Source organism: Melospiza melodia, chromosome 25 (genome assembly GCF_035770615.1).
Source record: "Melospiza melodia melodia isolate bMelMel2 chromosome 25, bMelMel2.pri, whole genome shotgun sequence".
Taxonomy (NCBI): Eukaryota; Metazoa; Chordata; class Aves; order Passeriformes; family Passerellidae; genus Melospiza; species Melospiza melodia.
The window spans coordinates 8,941,539-8,963,795 of NC_086218.1; the positions used below are offsets into that span (position 1 = coordinate 8,941,539).

General features: G+C 57.4%; 1 protein-coding gene across 5 annotated transcripts in view; it reads right to left on the reverse strand.

The window, feature by feature from the left end:
* BCAN (brevican) overlaps nt 1-22,257 on the reverse strand; it is a 41,249-nt gene that overhangs the window by 1,804 nt on the left and 17,188 nt on the right. For 2 of the 5 annotated variants that reach the window (XM_063176613.1, XM_063176612.1), the window contains exons 6-13: nt 21,043-21,336; nt 17,280-17,525; nt 15,644-16,279; nt 9,869-9,976; nt 8,812-8,970; nt 5,176-5,258; nt 3,145-3,289; nt 1,216-1,398 (exon numbers count right to left, since the gene is read on the reverse strand). In XM_063176613.1, the coding sequence (XP_063032683.1) occupies nt 1,216-1,398; nt 3,145-3,289; nt 5,176-5,258; nt 8,812-8,970; nt 9,869-9,976; nt 15,644-16,279; nt 17,280-17,525; nt 21,043-21,336 (1,854 nt within the window). The remainder of the gene's footprint in view (nt 1-1,215; nt 1,399-3,144; nt 3,290-5,175; nt 5,259-8,811; nt 8,971-9,868; nt 9,977-15,643; nt 16,280-17,279; nt 17,526-21,042; nt 21,337-22,257) is intronic. The other 3 variants (XM_063176615.1, XM_063176614.1, XM_063176616.1) reach the window with 3 other exon arrangements.

Genomic DNA, 22,257 nt, shown 5'->3' on the forward strand with positions numbered 1-22,257 from the left:
AAGGTTAATAATGGAGCTCTGTGCATTGTGTTTTAAAGCTCACAAGCAGGTATTGTATAGGAAATAAGTAAGCATTGTTTCAACCAAAGGTACCTGTGCTTATGGTAATTGGATAGAACTGCTGTCAATGTGCTTTTGCTTTGTGTGATTGGTCAAGAAGCTTATAAAGTAAGTTGTAACATTAAGATTTTGGCTTGCTGCCTGGAATGTGAGCTGCTGGCATCTTCCCATTGTCATAACCATGTAACGAGACTGATGCTGAAAAAAAAAAACAGCTCGAGGCACTTCCCAGAGCAGCCCCATCTCATTCGCATCTGTAAATAGCCCCCCTTGCTGGTGTCACAGACCTCAGCTGGGCAGAAAGAATATTTTATAGATAACAATCAATAAACAACCTCAAGACCAAAAAGTGAAAAGTCCAGATTAGTTCTTCAGCCACGTGGGCCGAAACAGAGACATCCTGCACATCTATTGAAGATTGCAATGCAAGATGTTTTCCATTACCATCTGTATGGCAGATTATCTTGGTCAAGTGGGCAGTTTGCCTTATCTCTCTCTTTGTGTGACCACATTCACACCTCCCTCAGGAGGGGACATTGCTGATAACAGACTATTGAATGTCCCTGCATGGCTGATAAGACTATAACTATAACATCCCATTGGGAAATGCTCCGCCCAGGGGGAGGAGCCAAGCATTGCTACCCAGATATAATCCAGAGGTTTTGAGATGCCAGCACGGCTTTCTCCACGGCATTCCCCAGAGGAACAGCAGCTGTCTCTTCCACTGGATCTTCAGAGGAAGAATACATCCTTCCCTACAGATCCCCCTTGCTCCAACGGAACCATATCTGATACTTCAGGAGGGCTGCAGCACAATTCCAATTGGACTGCTACCAACACCCCACAGGGTGTCAGGTTGGGTTCTGACTCTGGCAGTGTTGTTCTAGTGTACTGCATTGTTTTATTTTATCTTTATTTTCCCTTCCCTATTAAAGAACTGTTATTTCCTGCTCCCATATTTTTTCCTGAGAGCCTCTTAATTTAAAATTTATAGCAATTGGGAGGGTTGGGGCGGGTTTACATTCTCCATTTCATGGGAGCCTCCTGCCTTCCTTAGCGGACTCCTGTCCTTCCAAAACCGAGACAACATCTCGGGGCAGCAACTCTCAACACAACCCGAGATGGGGGGGGTTCAGTGGGGGGCTCAGCACTCACCAGGCCGGCAGGAAAGCTGGGGGGGCTCCCAGGTGCCATCCTCGCGGCAGCGGATGATGGGCGAGCGCCGCGGGGCGAGCCCGGGCCGGCAGCGGTAGCGGGCGGTGGAGCCGATCTCGTAGCGCTGCTTGGCTCTGCCGAAGGCTCGGGCGTTGATGAGGGCGGGGGGGGGCCCACACTGCACTGCAAGGATGGGGGGTCATTGTAGTAAAGCCCCCCCAGCCCGGAGCACAAACAGGAACATTGCATTTCCCAGCCCAGAAAGCCCAAAGGGGGATAAAGTCCCCCCTAGACCTGAGCCCCAACAGGGGCATTACAGTAAAGCCCCCCCAGCCCAAAAAGCACAAACGGGGGTAAAACCTCCCCAGCTTGGAGCCCAAATGGGGGTAAAGCCCCCCCTCCAGCTCAGAGCCCAAATGGGGGCATTGCAATAAAGCCCCCCCCAGCTCGGACAACCCATACAGGGCATTGCAGTAAAGCCCCCCCCAGCCCAGAGTTCAAAAAGGGGGAATTTCAATAAAGCCCCCCCAGCCCAGAAAGCCCAAACGGGGGTAAAGCCCCTCCAGCCTGGAGCTCTAACAGGGGTAAAGCCCCCCCAGCTTGGAGCCCCAACAAGGACATTGCAGTAAAGCCCCCCCCCCCAGCCCGGAGCACAAACAGGGGAATTGCAATAAAGCCCCCCCAGCTTGGAGCCCAAACAGGAACATTGCATTTCCCAGCCTAGAAAGCCTGAACAGTGGTAAAGCCCCCCCAGCCCAAACGGGGGTAAAGCCCCCCAATCCCAGAGCCCAAAAAGGAAGAATTGCAGTAAAGCCCCCCCAGCCCAGAGCCCAAAAAGGGGGAATTGCAGTAAAGCCCCCCCAGCCCAGAGCCCCACAAGGGCATTGCAGTAAAGCCCCCCGCCCTGAAAGCCTAAATGGGGGTAAAGCCCCCCCCACCCAGAAAGCCCACACAGGGTAAAGCCCCCCCCCCCCAGCCCGGAGCACAAACAGGGGAATTGCAATAAAGCCCCTCCAGCTTAGAGCCCAAACAGGAACATTGCATTTCCCAGCCCAGAAAGCCCAAACAGGGGCAAACCCCAACCCAGCCCAGAGCCCAAACAGGGGTAAAGCCCCCCCAGACTGGAGCACAAATGGAGGTAAAGCCCCCCCAGCCCAAACAGGGGCATTGCAGCAAAGCCCCCCGAGCCCTGAAAGCCCAAATGGGGGTAAAGCCCCCCCAGCCCTGAAAGCCCAAATGGGGGTAAAGCCCTCCCCCATCCCAGAGCCCAAAAAGGGGGAATTGCAGTAAAGCCCCCCCAGGTTGGAGCAAGCCCCAAAAAGCCCAAACAGGCTGAGGGCCCCATGCCCAGGACTCGTTTCCCCGCTGTGGAGGTAGTAGCAAAGCCCCTCCTTGGGGTGGGGGGGTGAGACAGAGTGGAAATTTTCCAGAAATCCATTTTGATTGAGGTGAAATGTACATCTTTGAGTTAGCTCTGTAGCTTGCAAACATTGCTGTTTAATCTGACTGCCTGTTCTCCTGAAAATCAATGCTCTAAGAAGCTGCTTCAGTGAAGGACAGAGATTAAAGGGGAGGGCAGACAGAGCAGGGCAACCTGACCCAGGAATTCTTGCTGATAAAGAAAAATTAGCGGCAAATGTCACGCAAAATTTGTAAAAATGAATATGTATGAACCTACTGTGAACTTGTGAAACAATGAAATTATGACCAATTGTGCAATGGCATGCGTATGGATTTGAGAGGGAGCTAAAAAAGGATCTGGAATTCCCAGAGGCACTCATGTCATTTTAAGGGGAACCATCCTAACAATCGCTGCAATAAACATGCAACTTTCACAAATTTACAAACGTCACAAATTTACAACTTTCCAATTTCACAAAAATCGTGCGGTTTGCTTGCTCCCACAAATCAGGGTCCAGCCCAGCTTACCCAGCCCCATCTTGCAGGTGTAGGACAGGTGGTAATTGCAGGGCACATCACTCCATTGCCCACCGTCGTGCCACACGATGACCACGCAGTTCTCCCCCGAGAGGAAATAGCTGTCAGGCTGCCCAGGGTGCCAGTTCTCGTAGAGCTGTGGGCACAGGGGGCACAGGGGGGTGCAGGGGGGCATCCAGCACACCCTGCAGGTGTGGGGGCAGCATCCTGGCAGTGCCACCCCCGTTGGGACAGAGGTGCCACCTCCATGGCAAAGCCCAGGTGTGGCTCCCTGGGGTTGTTCTTGGATAGAAGTGGAAATAGGATGGGGGGTGGAGAGGGTTAAGAGTATTGTGAAAAATGCATGTATTTTATGATTGGCTTTTTGCAAATATTGAAGTGAATATTATATGTGTTGTGTTAGGAAGTAATGCTGGATTAATTCTCTTAAGTAGTGTGCTTAATATAGTTTTAGGTTATAAAAATTGTTAAAATAGAAACGATGCTATGTGGGATCTTTTTTTTAAAGAAAGGACTTGCAGTGAGATAGCAGCCACAGGACGCCTGAATCTTTCAGAGAAAGAGAATTTATTGCTCATTATCAGAAGAAATGAACTTCTTCCCACTTCAAAGGTGCTGTTAGGATTCAGAGGAAGAAGTTGATGATGACCAGACAGAATTCTGTGTTTGAATGGAATTTATGCATCATGGATGAAGTGTATTAATATGCAATAGGCTCTTGTTTTTAAGAGTTAATCCTCTGTTAACGTGGGTCCTTTTTCGAGCTTGTGCTGCCCAGAAAAAGGCACCTGGACATCCACAACTCTTTGTCTCCATTGTCTCATATTGTCCTAATTCAGTTTGTCCAAATTATTATTACTCTAATTGTATTACTATTTTTATAACCATTGTACTACTATTAAACTTTTCCAATTTTAAAAACAAGTGATTGGCGTTTTTCACAGCATGAATATGTTTTGGACTAGTGAGAGGTCCATGACTTTCACTTGGACCTGCACCAAGATGAGTGGCTCCTAAAACCACTGTGTTACTATTATCCTTGGAAAGTAAGGAGACTGAGGTTTTATACTCAGATACAAGAGTTAGCAGTTCTCACTGGTTTTACGTCTCCTCAGCAGGTAAGAAGGGTTTAACTTCTATTTTTTAGAGTCTAATGTTCTGGTTGAAACTCTACTTGCAAATGGGGATACCAGAGATTAGTTCAGGTTTGAGGATTAGGAGCATTATGGCGATTTTATGTGGGGCTATGAGGAGATGTTCTGGTGTGGAGGAGTTTTGGACTGATGTGATGTGGGATGGGACAGGGCCTCGGTGTGACCATGTTCACAGGGGTTCTTGGATGAGGGAAGAGATGAGGATCTGACTCCATGTTTCAGAAGGCTTGATTTGTTATTTTATGATATATATTATATTAAAACTATACTAAAAGAATAGAAGAAAGGATTTCATCAGAAGGCTGGCTACGAATAGATTAGGAAGGAATGATAACAAAGGTTTGTGACTCGTGCTCTCTGTCTGAGCCAGCCAGGCTGTGATTGGCCATTAATTAGAAACAACCAACATGGACCAATCAAAAATCTACTTGTTGCATTCCACAGCAGCAGATAATAAATGTTTATACTCTGTTCCTGAGGCCTCCCAGCTTCTCAGGAGGAAAAACCCTAGGGAAAGGATTTTTCAGAAAAGATGTCTGGGACATGTCGTTGTGTCATTATGAGCATGCACAGGGTGTTTGAGGCAATAAGGTGGATTGCTTAGGGTGAAAGAGGCAATAAGTAGGATTGCAGCTCCTGTTAGGATAATTGTGAAGGCAGATCAGTTGTAAAGTGTGATTACGACTGTCAGTCGTGCTGTGAGCTTTGCTGTTTGTTAGCTTAGCTAGGAGTGGGGATGCTCAGCCAGGTGAGGCAGGCAGCTCCTGCTTGGGAGCCCCAAAACCCGAGTTGGGGGTGAGGATAAGGAGGTGCCAGGCTGGCGGTGCCCGCCCTGTGAGGGCACCCAGGGCTTGGCAGCCCCACTTACCAAGGGGCTCCCGTCAGACCACTGGAAATCGCCCTCGATGGTGCGGTCGTTGAGGCCGATCCACTGGTACTCCCTGTACTGGTCTGGGGGACACGGGGGGTGTTGGGGACAGGGACACAGCCAGGTGGCACCTGCCAGGAGAGGCTGAAGGGCTGCTAAGGGACACGGGGTGTGATGGGGACAGGGACACAGCCAGGTGTGGGACGCAAGGACACACACAAGGTGTGTCAGGAGGGGGCTGGAGGGCTCCTGGGGGACACGGGGCGTGGTGGGGACAGGGACACAGCCAGGTGCCACCTTCAGGAGGGGGCTGAAGGGATATTGGGGGACACAGGGGATGTTGGGGACAGGGACACAGCCAGGTGGCACCATCAGGAGGGGACTGAAGGGCTCCTGGGGGACACAGGGCGTGGTGGGGATAGGGACACAGCCAGGTGCCACCTGGGGGACACAGGGGATGTTGGGGACAGGGACACAGCCAGGTGCCACCATCAGGAGGGGCTGAAGGGCTGCTGGGGGACATTTGGTGTGTTGGGGACATGGACACAGCCAGGTGCCACCTGTCAGGAGGGGACTGAAGGGCTCCTGGGGGACACAGGGCGTGGTGGGGATAGGGACACAGCCAGGTGCCACCTGTGGGACACAGACGGTGTTGGGGACAGGGACACAGCCAGGTGTCAGGAGGGGGCTGAAGGGCCGCGCTCAGGGGGATTTGGGACCTGGGGGTGTCCCTCGTGCTGCAGCAGGAAGGTGCTGGGAGGTTTGGGGACACCCCAAAGGGACATCGGGGAACCCCTTTGCCCCTCAGCCCCGGGGAGGCGGGACAGGAGCGGCCGGGAGAGGGCGGCAGAGCCCGGGAGCCGCCCGTCCCCACCTGTCCCTGTGAGTCCCCACCTGTCCCCATCCGGTTCAGCTGGTCTCCACCTGTCCCTGCAGGTCCCCACCTGTCCCCGCCTGTCCCCGCCTGTCCCTGCAGGTCCCTACCTGTCCCTGTGAGTCCCCACCTCGCCCTGCCAGTCCCCACCTGTCCCTGCAGGTCCCTACCTGGCTATGCCAGTCCCACCTGTCCCTGCAGGTCCCCACCTTGCCCTCCTGGTCCCCACCTGGCTATGCCAGTCCCCACCTTGCCCTGCCAGTCACCACCTGTCCCTGCAGGTCCCCACCTGTCCCTGTGAGTCCCTACCTGTCCCCTCCTGTCCCCATCTGTCCCTGCCAGTCCCCACCTGTCCCTGCAGATCCCCACCTGTCCCCACCCGGTCCTGCTGGTCTCCACCTGTCCCTGCAGGTTTCCACTTGTCCCCGCCTGTCCCTGCCTGTCCCCACCTCTCCCTGCAGGTCCCTACCTGGCTGTGCCAGTCCCCACCTGTCCCTGCAGGTCCCCACCTTGCCCTCCTGGTCCCCACCTGGCTATGCCAGTCCCCACCTGGTTCAGCTGGTCCTCACCTTGCCCTGCCAGTCCCCACCTGTCCTTGCAGGTCCTCGCCTGTCCCTTCGGGTCCCCACCTGTCCCTGCAGGTCCCCATCTGTCCCTGTAGGTCCTCACTTTTGCCCTGCCGGTCCCCACCTGTCCCCACCTGGTTCTGCTGGTCTCCACCTGTCCCTGCAAGTTTCCACTTGTCCCCGCCAGTGCCCACCTCTCCCTGCAGGTTCCTGCCTGTCCCTGCTTGTCCCCACCTGTCCCTGCAGGTCCCCACCTGGTTCTGCTGGTCCCCACCTTGCCCTGCCAGTCCCCACCTGTCCCTGCAGGTCCCCACCTGTCTGCACCTGTCCCCACCTGGCTCTCCCAGTCCCCTTTCAGGTCCAGCCAGTCCCTGCCTGTCCCTTTGTGTCCCTTTGTGTCCCTTTGTGTCCCTGTGAGGTCTCTCCTGCCCCTTCCTCCCCCGCCGCCCTCAGTTCCTTCAGGTTCTTTGCTCCCTGTCCTGTTCCCACAGCACTTCTCCCCTGCTCTGCCTTCCCCCATCCCTCCAAGGCTGATTTCAGGCAGGTCCTGGCTTTGCCTTCACATTTACACCCCGTTTTCAAATTTACACACCCACCCCTCCGCTGCTCTGCCCACCCATCACCGGACTGTGGGGTTTTGTTGGAAAGGGGACGAGATCATGGAGCCCAGCCATCCCCCACAGCCAGGGGCACCTCTGTCCCCAAGTGCCACATCCACAGGTCTCCTAAACCCCTTCAGCCACCGGCAGCATCTCCATGGAGGAACGTTCTCAATATCCAACCTAACCCTGCCCTGGTGCTGCTTCTCCTGCTCCTGAGCCTTTTTCCCTGCGAGCAGAGCCGGACCCCCAAGTGATTCCACCTTGTAAAAAGGGAGAATGTCCCCCCTGAGCCTCATTTTCTCCAGGTTGAGCCCCCTCTGAGCTCCCTCAGGAGTTCCAGAGCCCCTTCCCCAGCTCTGGACACTCTCTGACCCCCAAGTGACTCCACCTTCCAGTCAGGGAACTATTGAAAGTGAAAAGGTCCCCCTTGAGTCCCACCTAAGCTCCCTCAGGTGCTCCTGAGCCCCTTCCCCAGCTCTGTTCCCATCCCTGGACACTCCAGAGCCCGACCCCCAAGTGACTCCATCATGTAAAAAGTGAGAAGGCGCCCCCTGATCCTCCTTTTCTCCAGGTTGAGCTCTCCCCACATCCCTCAGGAGTTCCAGAGCCCCTTCCCCAGCTCTGTTCCCTTCCCTGGACACTCCAAAACCCGACCCCCAAGTGACTCCATCGTGTAAAAAGTGAGAAGGCGCCCCCTGATCCTCCTTTTCTCCAGGTTGAGCTCTCCCCACATCCCTCGGGAGTTCCAGAGCCCCTTCCCCAGCTCTGTTCCCATCCCTGGACACTCTCTGACCCCCAAGTGACTCCACCTTTCTGTCAGGGAACTCTAGAAACTGAAAAGGTCCCCCCTGAGTCCCACCTAAGCTCCCTCAGGTGCTCCAGAACCCCTTCCCCAGCTCTGTTCCCTTCCCTGGACATTCTCCAGACCCCGACCCCCAAGCGACTCCACCCTGTAAAAAGTGAGAATGTCCCCCCTAAGCCCCACCCTGAGCCCCCTCAGGTGCTCCAGAGCCCTTTCCCCACTCTGTTCCCATCTCCGGACACATTTCAGGGGGCTGAACCCGTCTGCTCCCACGTCTCTGCGTGCACCATCCCCGTTCTGGCCTGTCTGTCTGTCTGTCTGTCTGTCTGTCTGTGTGTCCGTCCATCCCTGCAGGGCCGGGCTCCACCTCCTGTCAGCTCGCAGCCCTGCAGGGCTCGGCAGCAGGGAGGGGACAGCAGTGTCAGGGAGGGGACAGCAGTGTCAGGGAGGGGACAGCAGTGTCAGGGAGGGGACAGCAGTGTCACACACGGCAGGGAGGGGACAGCAGTGTCACACACCAGCAGGGAGGGGACAGCAGTGTCAGGGAGGGCACAGCAGTGTCACACAGCGGCAGGGAGGGGACAGCAGTGTCACACAGCAGTGTCAGGGAGGGGACAGCAGTGTCACACACCAGCAGGGAGGGGACAGCAGTGTCACACAGCAGTGTCAGGGAGGGGACAGCAGTGTCAGGGAGGGGACAGCAGTGTCACACAGCAGTGTCAGGGAGGGCACAGCAGTGTCACACACCAGCAGGGAGGGCACAGCAGTGTCACACAGCGGCAGTGTCAGTACCGTTGATGAAGTCCTGCTCCTCGGGGGTCAGGATGGTGGCCAGGTGCCCCCCGTGGTGCCGGCACTGGCTCTCGGCGTCCTCCCAGCTCCTCCGGGTGGGGAAGTGTCGGTAGCAGGAGCCCTGGAAGCTGTCCCAGCCCGGGCTGCAGCTCCTCAGGGCTGAGCCGTGCCAGGGCAGAGGGGACAGGGTGAGCACGGAGCCCAGCTCACCCCAAACTCCTCATCGCCCCTCCTGCGTGCCCGCCGGGCTGCTGGGAGCTGGGCAGCGTGGCCAGGGTGCCACCAGGGCACTCACATGGGCACCCAGGGCACTCACATGGCCAGGGTGGCACCAGGGCACTCACAGGCCAGGGTGGCACTCACATGGCCAGGATGGCACCAGGGCACTCACATGGGCACCCAGGGGACTCACATGGCCAGGGTGGCACCCATGGCAGTCACATAGCCAAGGTGGCACTCACATGGCCAAGGTGGCACCAGGACACTCCAGTGGCCAGGGTGGCACCCAGGGCACTCATATAGCCATGGTGGCACCAAGAGCACTCACATGGCCAGGGTGGCACTCACAGGCCAGGCTGGCACCCATGGCCAGGCTGGCACCAGGGCACTCACAGGCCAGGCTAGCACCCATGGCCAGGCTGGCACCGGGGCACACACATGGCCAGGCTGGCACCGGGGCACTCACAGGCCAGGCTGGCACCCATGGCCAGGCTGGCACCGGGGCACTCACAGGCCAGGGTGGCACTCACAGGCCAGGCTGGCACCGGGGCACTCACAGGCCAGGCTGGCACCCATGGCCAGGATGGCACCGGGGCACACACATGGCCAGGCTGGCACCGGGGCACTCACAGGCCAGGTTGGCACCCATGGCCAGGCTGGCACCCGGGCACTCACAGGCCAGGCTGGCACCCATGGCCAGGCTGGCACCCGGGCACTCACAGGCCAGGCTGGCACCCATGGCCAGGCTGGCACCCATGGCACTCACAGGCCAGGCTGGCACCGGGGCACTCACAGGCCAGGCTGGCACCCATGGCCAGGCTGGCACCGGGGCACTCACGTCTCTCACAGCTGCTGCCCCCGTAGCCGGGCAGGCACAGGCAGGTGAGCCGGGCGCCGTCCTCCACGCAGGTGCCTCCGTTCAGGCAGGGGTTGGGGACACAGCCACCTGCAAGGGACAGCAGCCGCGCTCACCACAGGGCTCAGCACCTCCCCGGTGCCCAGCGGTGCCACCTGGGCATCCTCAGCTCAGAGCATTTCTGCCAGCCTGAGCCTGGGAATTGTGGAGGAAAGAACTCGAACAATTATTATCTGTTTCTGTTGTGGTGTGCTGTAATGTCCCATTTTGGCCTTCCAGGTCACTTTCCCAGGTGTGCCTGTGCCTCTCTCCCTTTCCCCTTGCCCCCATGCTGAGTGAGTCCTGTCAATCAGGCTGAACATTCCAGCAAGGCGTCGTGTGCTTGGTCAAGTTCAAAGGATGCCCCTGTGCCCAGAGGTCATTGGCCTGACTGGGTGTCATCTTCCCCTGAGACCCTGCCCCTCTCACCTGGTTGGTGGCTCACCTGTACCTCCCCTCCCCCTGTCCCTGAGCTTTAAAAGGCAATCAGACCACGCGGCCAAATTCTGTTGGAGCAGTTGCTCGCGTTCAGACCTCTGTAACCATGGAATAAACCTCTGGACATTAAACCCTCCAGCAGAATCCTCTCCTTTTTCTCTTCACCATCGCCTGAAGCTATTCCTCCTGAGGTAAACGGGGTTCCTAACAAGCCTGGACTCGTTCAGTGCCCAGCTGCAACCACCAGCAAGCCAAGGTATCTCTGGGGTGATACACCGCAGTTGCTGCCTTTGGCCCAGCAGCGAGGGTCAGACTGGCCCAGGCACAATCTAACTGGGAATATTGGGAGCATTTTTCCAATATGTTTCTATCAGCATCGGTTGGAGTTGTGCTTCTCCACTCTGTGTTATTCGTGGGCACTGATAGTGTGGGATGTTTCTACTTTGAGGCCAATTAGATAATTCTAATTTGGAGTTCACCAATAGTGGGAGATGTTTGTAATTTGAGGCCAATTAGATATTTCCAATTTTGAGTTCACCAATAGTGCGGGATGTTTCTGCTCTCAGACCAATTAGACATTGCTCATTTTGAGCTCACCAATAAAGTGTGAGATGTTTCTACTTTGAAGCCAATCAGATGTTTCCCATTTTGAGTTCACCACTAGTGTGAGATGTTTCTACTTGCAGGCCAATTAGATATTTTGGATTTTGAGCTCACCAGTAGTGTGGGATGTTTCTGCTTTGAATGAAGCCAATTAGACATTCCTCGTTTTGAGCTCACCAATAAAGTGTGAGATATTTCTACTTTGAAGCCAATCAAACATTCCTCATGTTGAGCTCACCAATAAAGTGAGATGTTTCTACTTTGAAGCCAATCAGATATTTCTCATTTTGAGCTCACCAATAAAGTGTGAGATGTTTCTACTTTGAAGCCAATCAGATGTTTCTCATTTTGAGTTCACCAATAGTGTGAGATGTTTCTACTTTGAGGCCAATTAGATATTTCCAATTTTGAGCTCACCAATAGTGGGAGATGTTTGTAATTTGAGGCCAATTAGATATTTCCAATTTTGAGCTCACCAACAGTGTGGGATGTTTCTGCTCTCAGACCAATTAGATGTGTCTCGGTGCTTTGAAGCCAATTAGATTTTTCTGATATTTATTAGATATTAGATGTTTCTGATCTTTAGCTCACTAATAATGTGAGATGTTTCTGCCTTCAGACCAATTAGACATTGCTCATTTTGAGCTCACCAATAAAGTGTGAGATGTTTCTACTTTGAAGCCAATCAGATATTTCTAATTTTGAGCTCACCAATAGTGTGAGATGTTTCTACTTTGAAGCCAATCAGATGTTTGTCATTTTGAGCTCACCAATAGTGGGAGATGTTTGTAATTTGAGGCCAATTAGATAATTCTAATTTTGAGTTCACCAATAGTGGGAGATTTTTGTAATTTGAGGCAAATTAGATATTTCCAATTTTGAGCTCACCAATAGTGTGGGATGTTTCTGCTTTCAGACCAATTAGATTTTTCTGATTTTGAGCTCACCAATAAAGTGTGAGATGTTTCTACTTTGAAGCCAATCAGATATTTCTAATTTTGAGCTCACCAATAGTGTGAGATGTTTCTAATTTCAGGCCAATTAGATTTTTCTGATTTTGAGCTCACCAATAAAGTGTGAGATGTTTCTACTTTCAAGCCAATTAGATATTTCTGATTTTTAGCTCACCAATAAAGTGTGAGATGTTTCTGCTTTCAGACCAATTAGATGTTTCTGATTTTGAGCTCACCAATAGTGTGAGATGTTTCTACTTTGAAGCCAATCAGACATTTCTCATTTTGAGCTCACCAATAAAGTGAGATGTTTCTAATTTGAGACCAACCGCCTTAGAGAGTCCCATTATTAAAGACCCTCTACTCTCACTAAACAAAGCCTTCTGATCCACCTCAAGAGTGGAGTTCTCTTTCCATCCCTGACTCAACATCCTCACCCCTGCAGTGTCCCACAGCAAGCAGGGCTCTGAGCTGCCTCTGGGGCCACCAGCTCTGGGCCAGGTGAGGCTCTCAGGTGCACCAGGAGGTGCGTGGAGCAATCCCACACCTCCCGTCCACCTCTGGGTGTGCACAGCCCAGCATCCCTGGCCCAGAGCTGGCCACACCTGGGGTTTTGGCCTCCCCTGGAGCGCAGAGGTGAGAGATGGATGCTCTTATCTCCCTTTCCTTCAGAGATGGATGCTCTTATCTCCCCTGGGCTCATTGCCACACCAGCCCCTGCCCCACTCCCTCTGCCCGGCTTGGGGCAGACATCTTTTATGAAAAATCCTTTCCTTGGGATTTTTTCCTGCTGAGAAGCTGAGAGGCCTCATGAAAAAAAAATGTAAACAATGGTTATCTGCTGCTGTGGAATGCAACAGGTGCATCTGGGATTGGTCTCATGTGGTTGTTTCTAATTAATGGCCAACCACACAAGCCTTTGTCATCATTCTTTCTTTTTCTATTCTTAGCCAGCCTTCTGATGAAATCCTTTCTTCTATTCTTTTAGTATAGTTTTAATGTAATATATATTAATATATATTAATATATAATATAATAATATATAATATCAATATAATATATAATAATATATAATATCAATAATTATATTGATATTATATATATTCGTATAATATATATAATATCAATATAATTATTAATATAATGTATATGAATAGAATTTATTAAAATAATAAATTAAGCCTGCTGAAACGTGGAGTCAGATCCTCGTCTCTTCCCTCATCCCCAGACCACTGTGAATGCAACCACACCATTTCCTGCTTTTCCCTGGCTGATGCAGCGTTTTGGGAGGGAAGCACAGACCATAAAGCCTTCGGCACATCCCAGCCCCGTGTCCTTGTCCTGTCCTTCTGGTGTCACCTGCAGCCTGGCCAAGGCTGGTAACTCAGCCAGCACTGCCCCAGGAGCCCGTTGTGGTCATTAATGAACGCAGAGCACAGCGTGTGCTCCCAGCTCAGTGTGATGAACGGCTGCTGCTCAGAGTCCTTGACCCATTCCAGCCCAATCACGCTCTGTTTTATGCTCCTGGGTTTATGACAAGGACAATGCTGCCACCCTCACCCTCCCCATGAAGCGCTGGTGGCTCCCTGTGCAGCCCATCCATCCCCAGGCATGGCACAGGATGGGTGCCCCAAAATGTCCCACGGCTGGCTCCTCCTGGGCATCTCTCCTTGCCAAGGCAAGGGCAGCCATGCCACGGGGTCTGGGCACCCTGCACAGAGCCTCCCTGGTGCCCTGGGGCTGGGCTGGGCACTGCCCTCTCTGTCTGCCTCTCACAATGCAGGAGGAGAGTGGGAACTCGGAATTTCGGGAGGAAATCACAGAGCTGGAGGCTGCCAGGCTGTGGATGCAAATGGAATTCCTAATTCAGGGCATTTCTTAAGCCCTGTGTGTGTTCTCGTTATGCCCTGGGGAGGGAGGGCAGGGACCCCACACGGTGCCCTGTGCTGCAGGGAGCGGGATGGGGCAGGGGATTGGCACTGGGATGGGCATCAGAGCTGGCATCACCCCAGGGGTGACCACCCCCACCCACCCACAGCAGCTCGTGGTCCCTCTGCTCACCCATCTCAGCCCCTGGGGGATGTGGCCCGAAGGATCTGCAGTGATTTTAGGGAGAGCTGCACAAGGCCGGGTGGTCTTGGTGGGGCTCTGTGTCCCCCGTGTGCCCCCCTGCTCGTGCCAGGCAGCATCCAGCCCTCACCCCCCTCCCAGGGCAGGGCAGGGTCGGTCCTGGGGGGGACATGGAGGGGGAAAAGCAGCCCCTGGTCAGTCCTGGGGGCTCAAGGAGGGGGAAAAGCAGCCCCAACCCTCCCAGGGTCAGTCCTGGGGGCACATGGAGGGGGAAAAGCAGCCCCAGGGCAGTGTAGGGTCAGTCCTGGGGGGACAGGGAGGGGGAAAAGCAGCCCCTGGTCAGTCCTGGGGGGACAGGGAGGGGGAAAAGCAGCCCCTGGTCAGTCCTGGGGGGACAGGGAGGGGGAAAAGCAGCCCCTGGTCAGTCCTGGGGGGACATGAAGGGGGAAAAGCAGCCCCAACCCTCCCAGGGTCAGTCCTGGGGGGCACATGGATGGGGAAAAGCAGCCCAACCCTTGCCCCCCCTCCCAGGGCAGTGCAGGGTCAGTCCTGAAGGGACAGATGGAGGGGGAAAAGCAGCCCCAGCCCTCTCAGGGCAGTGCAGGGTCAGTCGTGGGCAGTGCAGGGTCAGTCGTGGGGGCACATGGAGGGGGAAAAGCAGCCCCAGGGCAGTGCAGGGTCAGTCCTGGGGGGACAGGGAGGGGGAAAAGCAGCCCCTGGTCAATCCTGGGGGGACAGGGAGGGGGAAAAGCAGCCCCTGGTCAGTCCTGGGGGGACAGGGAGGGGGAAAAGCAGCCCCTGGTCAGTCCTGGGGGGGATATGGAGGGGGAAAAGCAGCCCCAACCCTCACCCCCCCTCCCAGGGCAGTGCAGGGTCAGTCCTGAAGGGGCAGATGGAGGGGGAAAAGCAGCCCCTGGTCAGTCCTGGGGGGGATATGGAGGGGGAAAAGCAGCCCCAACTCTCCCAGGGCAGTGCAGGGTCGGTCCTGGGGGCACATGGAGGGTGCAAAGCAGCCCCAGCCCTCCCAAACCCGCCCACCAAGGGGTCCCTTCCACCCCATTCCCGGGCAGGGCAGGGCAGGGCCGGGGACAGGGATTAGTTCGTCAGTGGGAGAGGCGCAAGGACGAAGGGAAGAGCTCGCCGAGATGCTTGTTCTACAAAGCTTTTAATTAATTCCCTTTATTAGTACCACGGTTAGTCAGAGCAGGGGCTGGGGCCGCCTTTCCGCTTATCGGGGCTTTTTCATGGAAACAGTCATTAAAACACTTCACAGAAGTAGAAGAGATTTAAAGTGCATGCAGAGATCAGACCAATTTGTTTGACAAATATGTGCTTCTCCAGACCTGGAACCTTCCCTTACCCAGCTGAGAGAGAGAGAGAGAGAGGAGACACGGACGGACAGACAGACAGACAGACAGAGGGCAGCAGTGAAGGAAAGGTGTCGCCTATCTCTAGTGCCACAGAGCGGCCAGCACGGCTGCCCCGAGGGCAAGGCTGGCACGGCAGGGACGCCGGGCAGAGCAGGCGCCCGCCCCGACGCTGGCCCGCTCGGTGGGCACGGCGGGCAGGGGCACGGCCGAGCTGGGGGTCCCTGGCACCACCACCCCCGAGGTGCCAGGACGGGGAGAGCTGAGGCCATCCCTGCGGGTCCCACCTGCTTCTCCCGGAACGGCCGTAAGGAAACCCTCCACGGTGCCAACGGAGGGATGCTCTTCCTCCTCCTCCTCCTCATCCTCCTCATCCTCCTCCTCGGAAGGTGCAGCGGGCATCCCTCGCCGTGTGCCCGGGGCCGGTGCGGCGCTGCTGCGGGGCAGCCACGGGGTCGCTGCGGGCGAGGGGAACCACACGGCCCCCGAGTGCTCCTCTCCGTCCTCCTGCGGGGGCGCGGGGGGCAGCGGGGACACAGCGAGGGCATCTCCGACATCTCCGGAGAGCTCGGCGTCCTCAGCCCCGGAGAACGGGGTGCTGGCCCCGCCGGATTTGTGCCCGCGGCGGGGGCTCCCGGCGCCTTCTCGGCTCTCTGAGGTGGCAGAATTGGCACCGGTTGGCGATGGCGCTCGGTGCCCGGGTGGCCCGGGGGTGGCAGGGCCGCCCGGCCGCCCCAAGGCGTCCCGTGGAGGGTCCGGGCGCTGTGTGGGAGGGCGAGGGAAGCCCTCGGGAGGCTCCGTGTCACCTGCGGGGGCAGCCGTGGGTCCCTCCGGCTCCGTGGGGTGCCCGCGGTGCCGCCCTCCGGCCGGGCGCTCCGGGGATGCGCTGCCAGCTCTGCCCGGCGCTGCTCCCTGCGGCTCCTCTGCAAAGGGCAAGGCGGAAAGGCAGTGAGGGCCGGCAGCCAGCCAGGGCACAGGGCACTGCGGGCACTGCCAGCGGTGCCCACCCTGCGGGCGCTGCCCACCCTGCGGGCACTGCCAGCTCTGCCCATTCTGTGGGCACTGTCAGCGGTGCCCACCCTGCAGGCACCGCCAGCTCTGCCCACCCTAAGGGCACTGTCCACCCTGCGGGCACCGCCAGCTCTGCCCACCCTAAGGGCACTGCCAGCTCTGCCCACCCTAAGGGCACTGCCCACCCTGCGGGCACTGCCAGCTCTGCCCATCCTGCGGGCACTGCCAGCGGTGCCCACCCTGCGGGCACTGCCCATCCTGCGGGCATCCAGCCAGAGCCCAGGGCTGCGGGCACTGCCAGCTCTGCCCACCCTAAGGGCACTGCTGGCACTGCCCATCCTGCGGGCGCTGCCCACTCTACGGGCACTGCCCTCTCTGTGGGCACTGACAGCTCTGCCCATCCTGCGGGCACTTCCAGCCAGAGTTCAGGGCTGCGGGCACTGCCAACGGTGCCCACCCTGCGGGCACTGCCAGCTCTGCCCATCCCGCGGGCACAAAGCTGTGCGGGCAGATGGGAGTGGCCCCGAGCCCGTGTGCCGCTGTCCCCCGTCCCCTCCGCAGGGCGCGGCTGCCCGAGCTCTGCCCTCACCGCTGCCCGGTGCCCCTCCAGCTGCCAGCCCCCTCCTGCAGCTCCTGGTGCTGCCAATCCCCGCTCCAGCAGTGCCCTGCATGCTGGGACACGCAGATGTCCCTTTGTCCCTGCACTGCCCTACACCATCCATGGGGAAGGACGGGGGCACCTGGGGTGACCTGGGCACCATCTGTGCCTGCTCTGTGCCCAGCCCTGGCACCACCGTGACAGCCCCCGCTGTCCCCCGTGCTCCTGGGCAGGGATGAGCTCCCCAGCTGAAACAGGACCTGCCTGGGGGCTGGCCGGGGCTGTGGGGAAAGGGGAGGCGGGGATGGGGTGACCTGAGGACACAGAGGTAGCTAGTGGCCCCGGGGTGTCTCCAGGGCTCTGGCTTGGCTTGCCCAGGTCAGGGTCCTCAAAGAGGGGCACGGCGTAAATGGCCCCTCGCGACTCGAGCTCCACGGGCGCTCGGGGCAGCTGCAGCTCCTCCAGCTTTTCTGCCACTGTGACAATCTCCTGGAGGAGATTCTCCTCGGGCTCTTGGCCTTGGTATTTTCCTGCAGCCTCAGGGAAAGAGTTTGTCCCTTCTGTGGGCAGAAAGAAAGTGGGATATTACTGCCCTGTCGTGGCTCCGCAGCGCTCAGAGACGAGCGCACCCCACAGCAGGCCTGGAGCCTTGGCACCCCAGCTCTCCTCAGCCTCCCCTTCCCCTTCTACATGGGGTCAGCAGGGGGAGGATCAGGCCCTCCCAGGCAGTGCCACCAGAGCTGGCAGTGCCACCAGCCCCAGCAGGAGCTGGTAGTGCCACCAGAGCTGGCAGTGCCACCAGCCCCAGCAGGAGCTGGTAGTGCCACCAGAGCTGGCAGTGCCACCAGCCCCAGCAGGAGCTGGCAGTGCCACCAGAGCTGGCAGTGCCACCAGCCCCAGCAGGAGCAGTGGGGCTCAGCAGCACCTGGCGGGGCCAGATCCTAAAGCGTGCATTCCCCTCGCTCTGAGGATCCTCCTCTGCACCCCCATCCCCACCCCGGGGAGGGCAGACATGCAGGGGGGGTTAGTGGGTTACAGGGGTGGTGGAGTCACGGCACGGGTCCATCCTGCCTAAGCCAGAGAGATGGGGAAACTGAGGCGCAGAGATGCTCAGCATCCCCACACTGGGAGCCCCCGCGGCCCTGAGCAGACACGCAGAGATGTGGGGTCAGGCAGGAGGAGTGCGGGGACAGCTCTGATCCTTCTGTGCCCCTTATCCCTGCCAGCCTGCGTCCTGCCTCACTGCTCACCTTGCTGCTCCCCACAGGTCTCCTTGTGTTGTGGTGTGCTGTAATGTCCCATTTTGGCCTTCCAGGTCATCCCCCCAGGTGTGCCTGTACCTCTCTCCCTTCCCCCTTGCCCCCATGCTGAGTGAGTCCTGTCAATCAGGCTGAACATTCCAGCAAGGCCTCGTGTGGTTGGTCAAGTTCAAAGGATGTCCCTGTGCCCAGAGGTCATTGGCCTTTCTGGGTGTCATCTTCCCCTGAGACCCTGCCCCTCTCACCTGGTTGGTGGCTCACCTGTACCTCCCCTCCCCCTGTCCCTGAGCTTAAAAAGGTGATCAGACCATGCGGCCGGGATTCTGTTGGAGCAGCTGCTCACGTTCAGACCTCTGTAACCATGGAATAAACCTCTGGACATTAAACCCTCCAGCAGAATCCTCTCCTTTTTCTCTTCACCATCGCCTGAAGCCATTCCTCCTGAGGTAAACGGGGTTCCTTACAAGCCTGGACTTGTTCAGTGCCCAGCTGCAACCACCAGCAAGCCAAGGTATCTCTGGGGTGATACACCACAGTTGCTGCCTTTGGCCCAGCAGCGAGGGTCAGACTGGCCCAGGCACAATCTAACTGGGAATATTGGGAGCCTTTTTCCAATATGGCACTAAACTGGGAATATTGGGAGCCATATTCCAATACCCTCCCCCTGTCCCTGAGCTTAAAAAGGTGATCAGACCATGCGGCCGATTTTTCTGTTGAAGCAGTTGCTCACGTTCAGACCTCTGAAACCATGGAATAAACCTCTGGACATTAAACCCTCCAGCAGAATCCTCTCCTTTTTCTCTTCACCATCGCCTGAAGCCATTCCTCCTGAGGTAAACGGGGTTCCTAACAAGCCTGGACTTGTTCAGTGCCCAGCTGCAACCACCAGCAAGCCAAGGTATCTCTGGGGTGATACACCGCAGTTGCTGCCTTTGGCCCAGCAGCGAGGGTCAGACCGGCCCAGGCACAATCTAACTGGGAATATTGGGAGCCTTTTTCCAATATCCTTGCTGCCCAGCATCACCCCAAACCAGCCTGGCAGGCTGTGCCCCACAGCCCCAGGGCCCAGGAGTGCCCGCCAGGCCTGCAGCCCTGGGGGATGAACCCTCCTGGAGCTGTGCCCACAGAGCCCACGCACAGTGATGGTGCCGTGCAGGACACCCCTGGTCTGTCACAGTGAACTGGCACCAAGGGCATGCAGGGCCTCCCTCCTCTGCCACAGCGTGTCTGCATGCACTGCTGGGACCCTCAGAGCATCCCTGCTGCATTGAGAGCTGTCAGCATGCACTGCTGGGACCCTCAGAGCATCCCTGCCGCATTGAGAGCTGTCTGCATGCACTGCTGGAGCCATGCAGAGCATCCCTGCTGCATTGAGAGCTGTCAGCATGCACTGCTGGGACCCTCAGAGCATCCCTGCCGCATTGAGAGCTGTCTGCATGCACTGCTGGAGCCATGCAGAGCATCCCTGCTGCATTGAGAGCTGTCAGCATGCACTGCTGGGACCCTGCAGAGCATCCCTGCTGCATTGAGAGCTGTCAGCATGCACTGCTGGGACCCTGCAGAGCATCCCTGCTGCATTGAGAGCTGTCAGCATGCACTGCTGGGATATCAGAGCATCCCTGCTGCATTGAGAGCTGTCAGCATGCACTGCTGGGATATCAGAGCATCCCTGTTGCATTGAGAGCTGTCAGCATGCACTGCTGGGATATCAGAGCATCCCTGCTGCATTGAGAGCTGTCAGCATGCACTGCTGGGACCCTGCAGAGCATCCCTGCCCTATGGAGAGGGGTCAGCATGTAATTCTGGCACCCTCAGAGCATTCCTGCAGTACTGAGAGCTGTCACAACACAGTGTCAGGACCCTGCAGAGCATCCCTGCCCTACAAAGAGGGGCGAGCATGTAATTCTGGGACCCTCAGAGCATCCCTGACCTACTGAGAGCTGTCAGCATGCAGTGTCAGGACCCTGCAGAGCATCCCTGCCCTATGGAGAGGGGTCAGCATGCAATTCTGGGACCCTGCAGAGCATCCCTGACCTACTGAGAAGTGTCACCATGCAATTCTGGGACCCTGCAGAGCATCCCTGCTGCATTGAGAGCTGTCAGCATGCAATTCTCAGAACCTCAGAGCATCCCTGCCCTATGGAGAGGGGTCAGCATGCAATTCTGGGACCCTCAGAGCATCCCTGACCTACTGAGAAGTGTCACCATGCACTGCTGGGACCCTGCAGAGCATCCCTGCTGTACCAAGAGCTGTCAGCATGCAATTCTCAGAACCTCAGAGCATCCCTGCCCTATGGAGAGGGGTCAGCATGCAATTCTGGGACCCTCAGAGCATCCCTGACCTACTGAGAAGTGTCACCATGCAATTCTGGGACCCTGCAGAGCATCCCTGCTGCATTGAGAGCTGTCAGCATGCAATTCTCAGAACCTCAGAGCATCCCTGCCCTATGGAGAGGGGTCAGCATGCAATTCTGGGGCCCTGCAGAGCATCCCTGCCCTATGGAGAGGGGTCAGCATGCAATTCTGGGACCCTGCAGAGCATCCCTGCCCTATGGAGAGCTGTCACACGCAGTGTCAGGACCGTGCAGAGCATCGAGGTGTCAGCATGCAGTGTCAGGACATGCAGGTTACGCCTCCCCTCTCAGCTCTACCAGCATGCAGGGCACCCCTGTCCTAGCACCGCAGCTTCAGCCGCTGTCGAACACCCCTGCCCTGCCCCGACAGCGCAGCAGCAGCACCGAGAGCACCCAGGGACCCCGGCACGACCCCGGCACACGCACCCCAACCCGGGGCGACCCTCCCACCCATCCCCGTTTACCTCGGAAGCAGTACGCATCGTATCTGCTCTGGGCATCGGGGAATCCCGTCTGGTTGCGGAACACGAAGATGGTTTTGACGCCGGGCAGGGCCCCTCCGCAGCGCTCCCGGGGGGTGACGATGGGGTAGCGGACGCTGCCGTCGGCCAGCCAGCCGGGGCTGCAGGCGTCCAGCCCCGCGTTCCAGGCGGCGTACAGCTGGCCAGGGCTCGCCAGCTCGGCGCCCAGAGCCCGGCAGCGCTGCGCAGCCTCCTCCAGGGTGAACCTGGCCGGGGATGTCTCCAGAAAGATCTCACCTGGGCAGAGAGGAGGGAGAGGGGGGTTAGAGATGGGGCTGGGAAGGGCGGGGGAGCCCCCTCGGAGGGTCCGCTCTGGGCGTGAGCCCAGGAGAGGGTGTGGAGATGGAGAATGCGGCGTGTGGAGGAAGAACGGGGGCTGGAGGAGGGCTGCGTCCCTGCCTGCATCCCTGCCTGCATCCCTGCCTTCCTGAGTGCTTCCCTGCCTGATTCCCTACCTGCATCCCTGCCTGTTTCCCTGCTTCCCTGCATCCATGCCTGCTTCCCTGCCTGCATCCCTGCCTGCATCCCTGCCTGCATCCTTGCCTTCCTGAGTGCTTCCCTGCATCCCTGCCTGCATCCCTGCCATCCTGAGTGGTTCTCTGCCTGCACGCCTGCATCCCTGTATCGCTGCCTGCTCTCCTGCATCCCTGCCTGCTTTTCTGATTCCCTGCTTGCATCCCTGCCTGCATCCCTGCCTTCCTGAGTGCTTCCCTGCCTGATTCCCTGCCTGCATCCCTGCCTGTTTCCCTGCTTCCCTGCATCCCTGCCTGCTTTCCTGCCTTCCTGAGTGCTTCCCTGCCTGCATCCCTGTCTTCCTGCCTGCATCCCTGCCTGCATCACTGCATCCCTGCCTTCCTGAGTGATTCCCTACCTGCATCCCTGCCTGCATCCCTGCCTGCATCCCTGCCCTCCTGAGTGCTTCCCTGCCTGCATCCCTGCATCCATCTCTGCATCCATGACTGCTTCCCTGCATCCCTGCCTGCATCCTCGCATCCCTGCCTGCTTACCTGATTCCCTGCCCTGCATCCCTTCCTGCCTTCTTGCTTGCCTCCCTGCCTGCATCCCTGCATCCCTGCCTGCATCCCTGCCCCTCCTGAGTGCTTCCCTGCTTGCATCCCTGCATCCCTGCCTGCGTCCCAGCCTGCATTCCTACCTGCT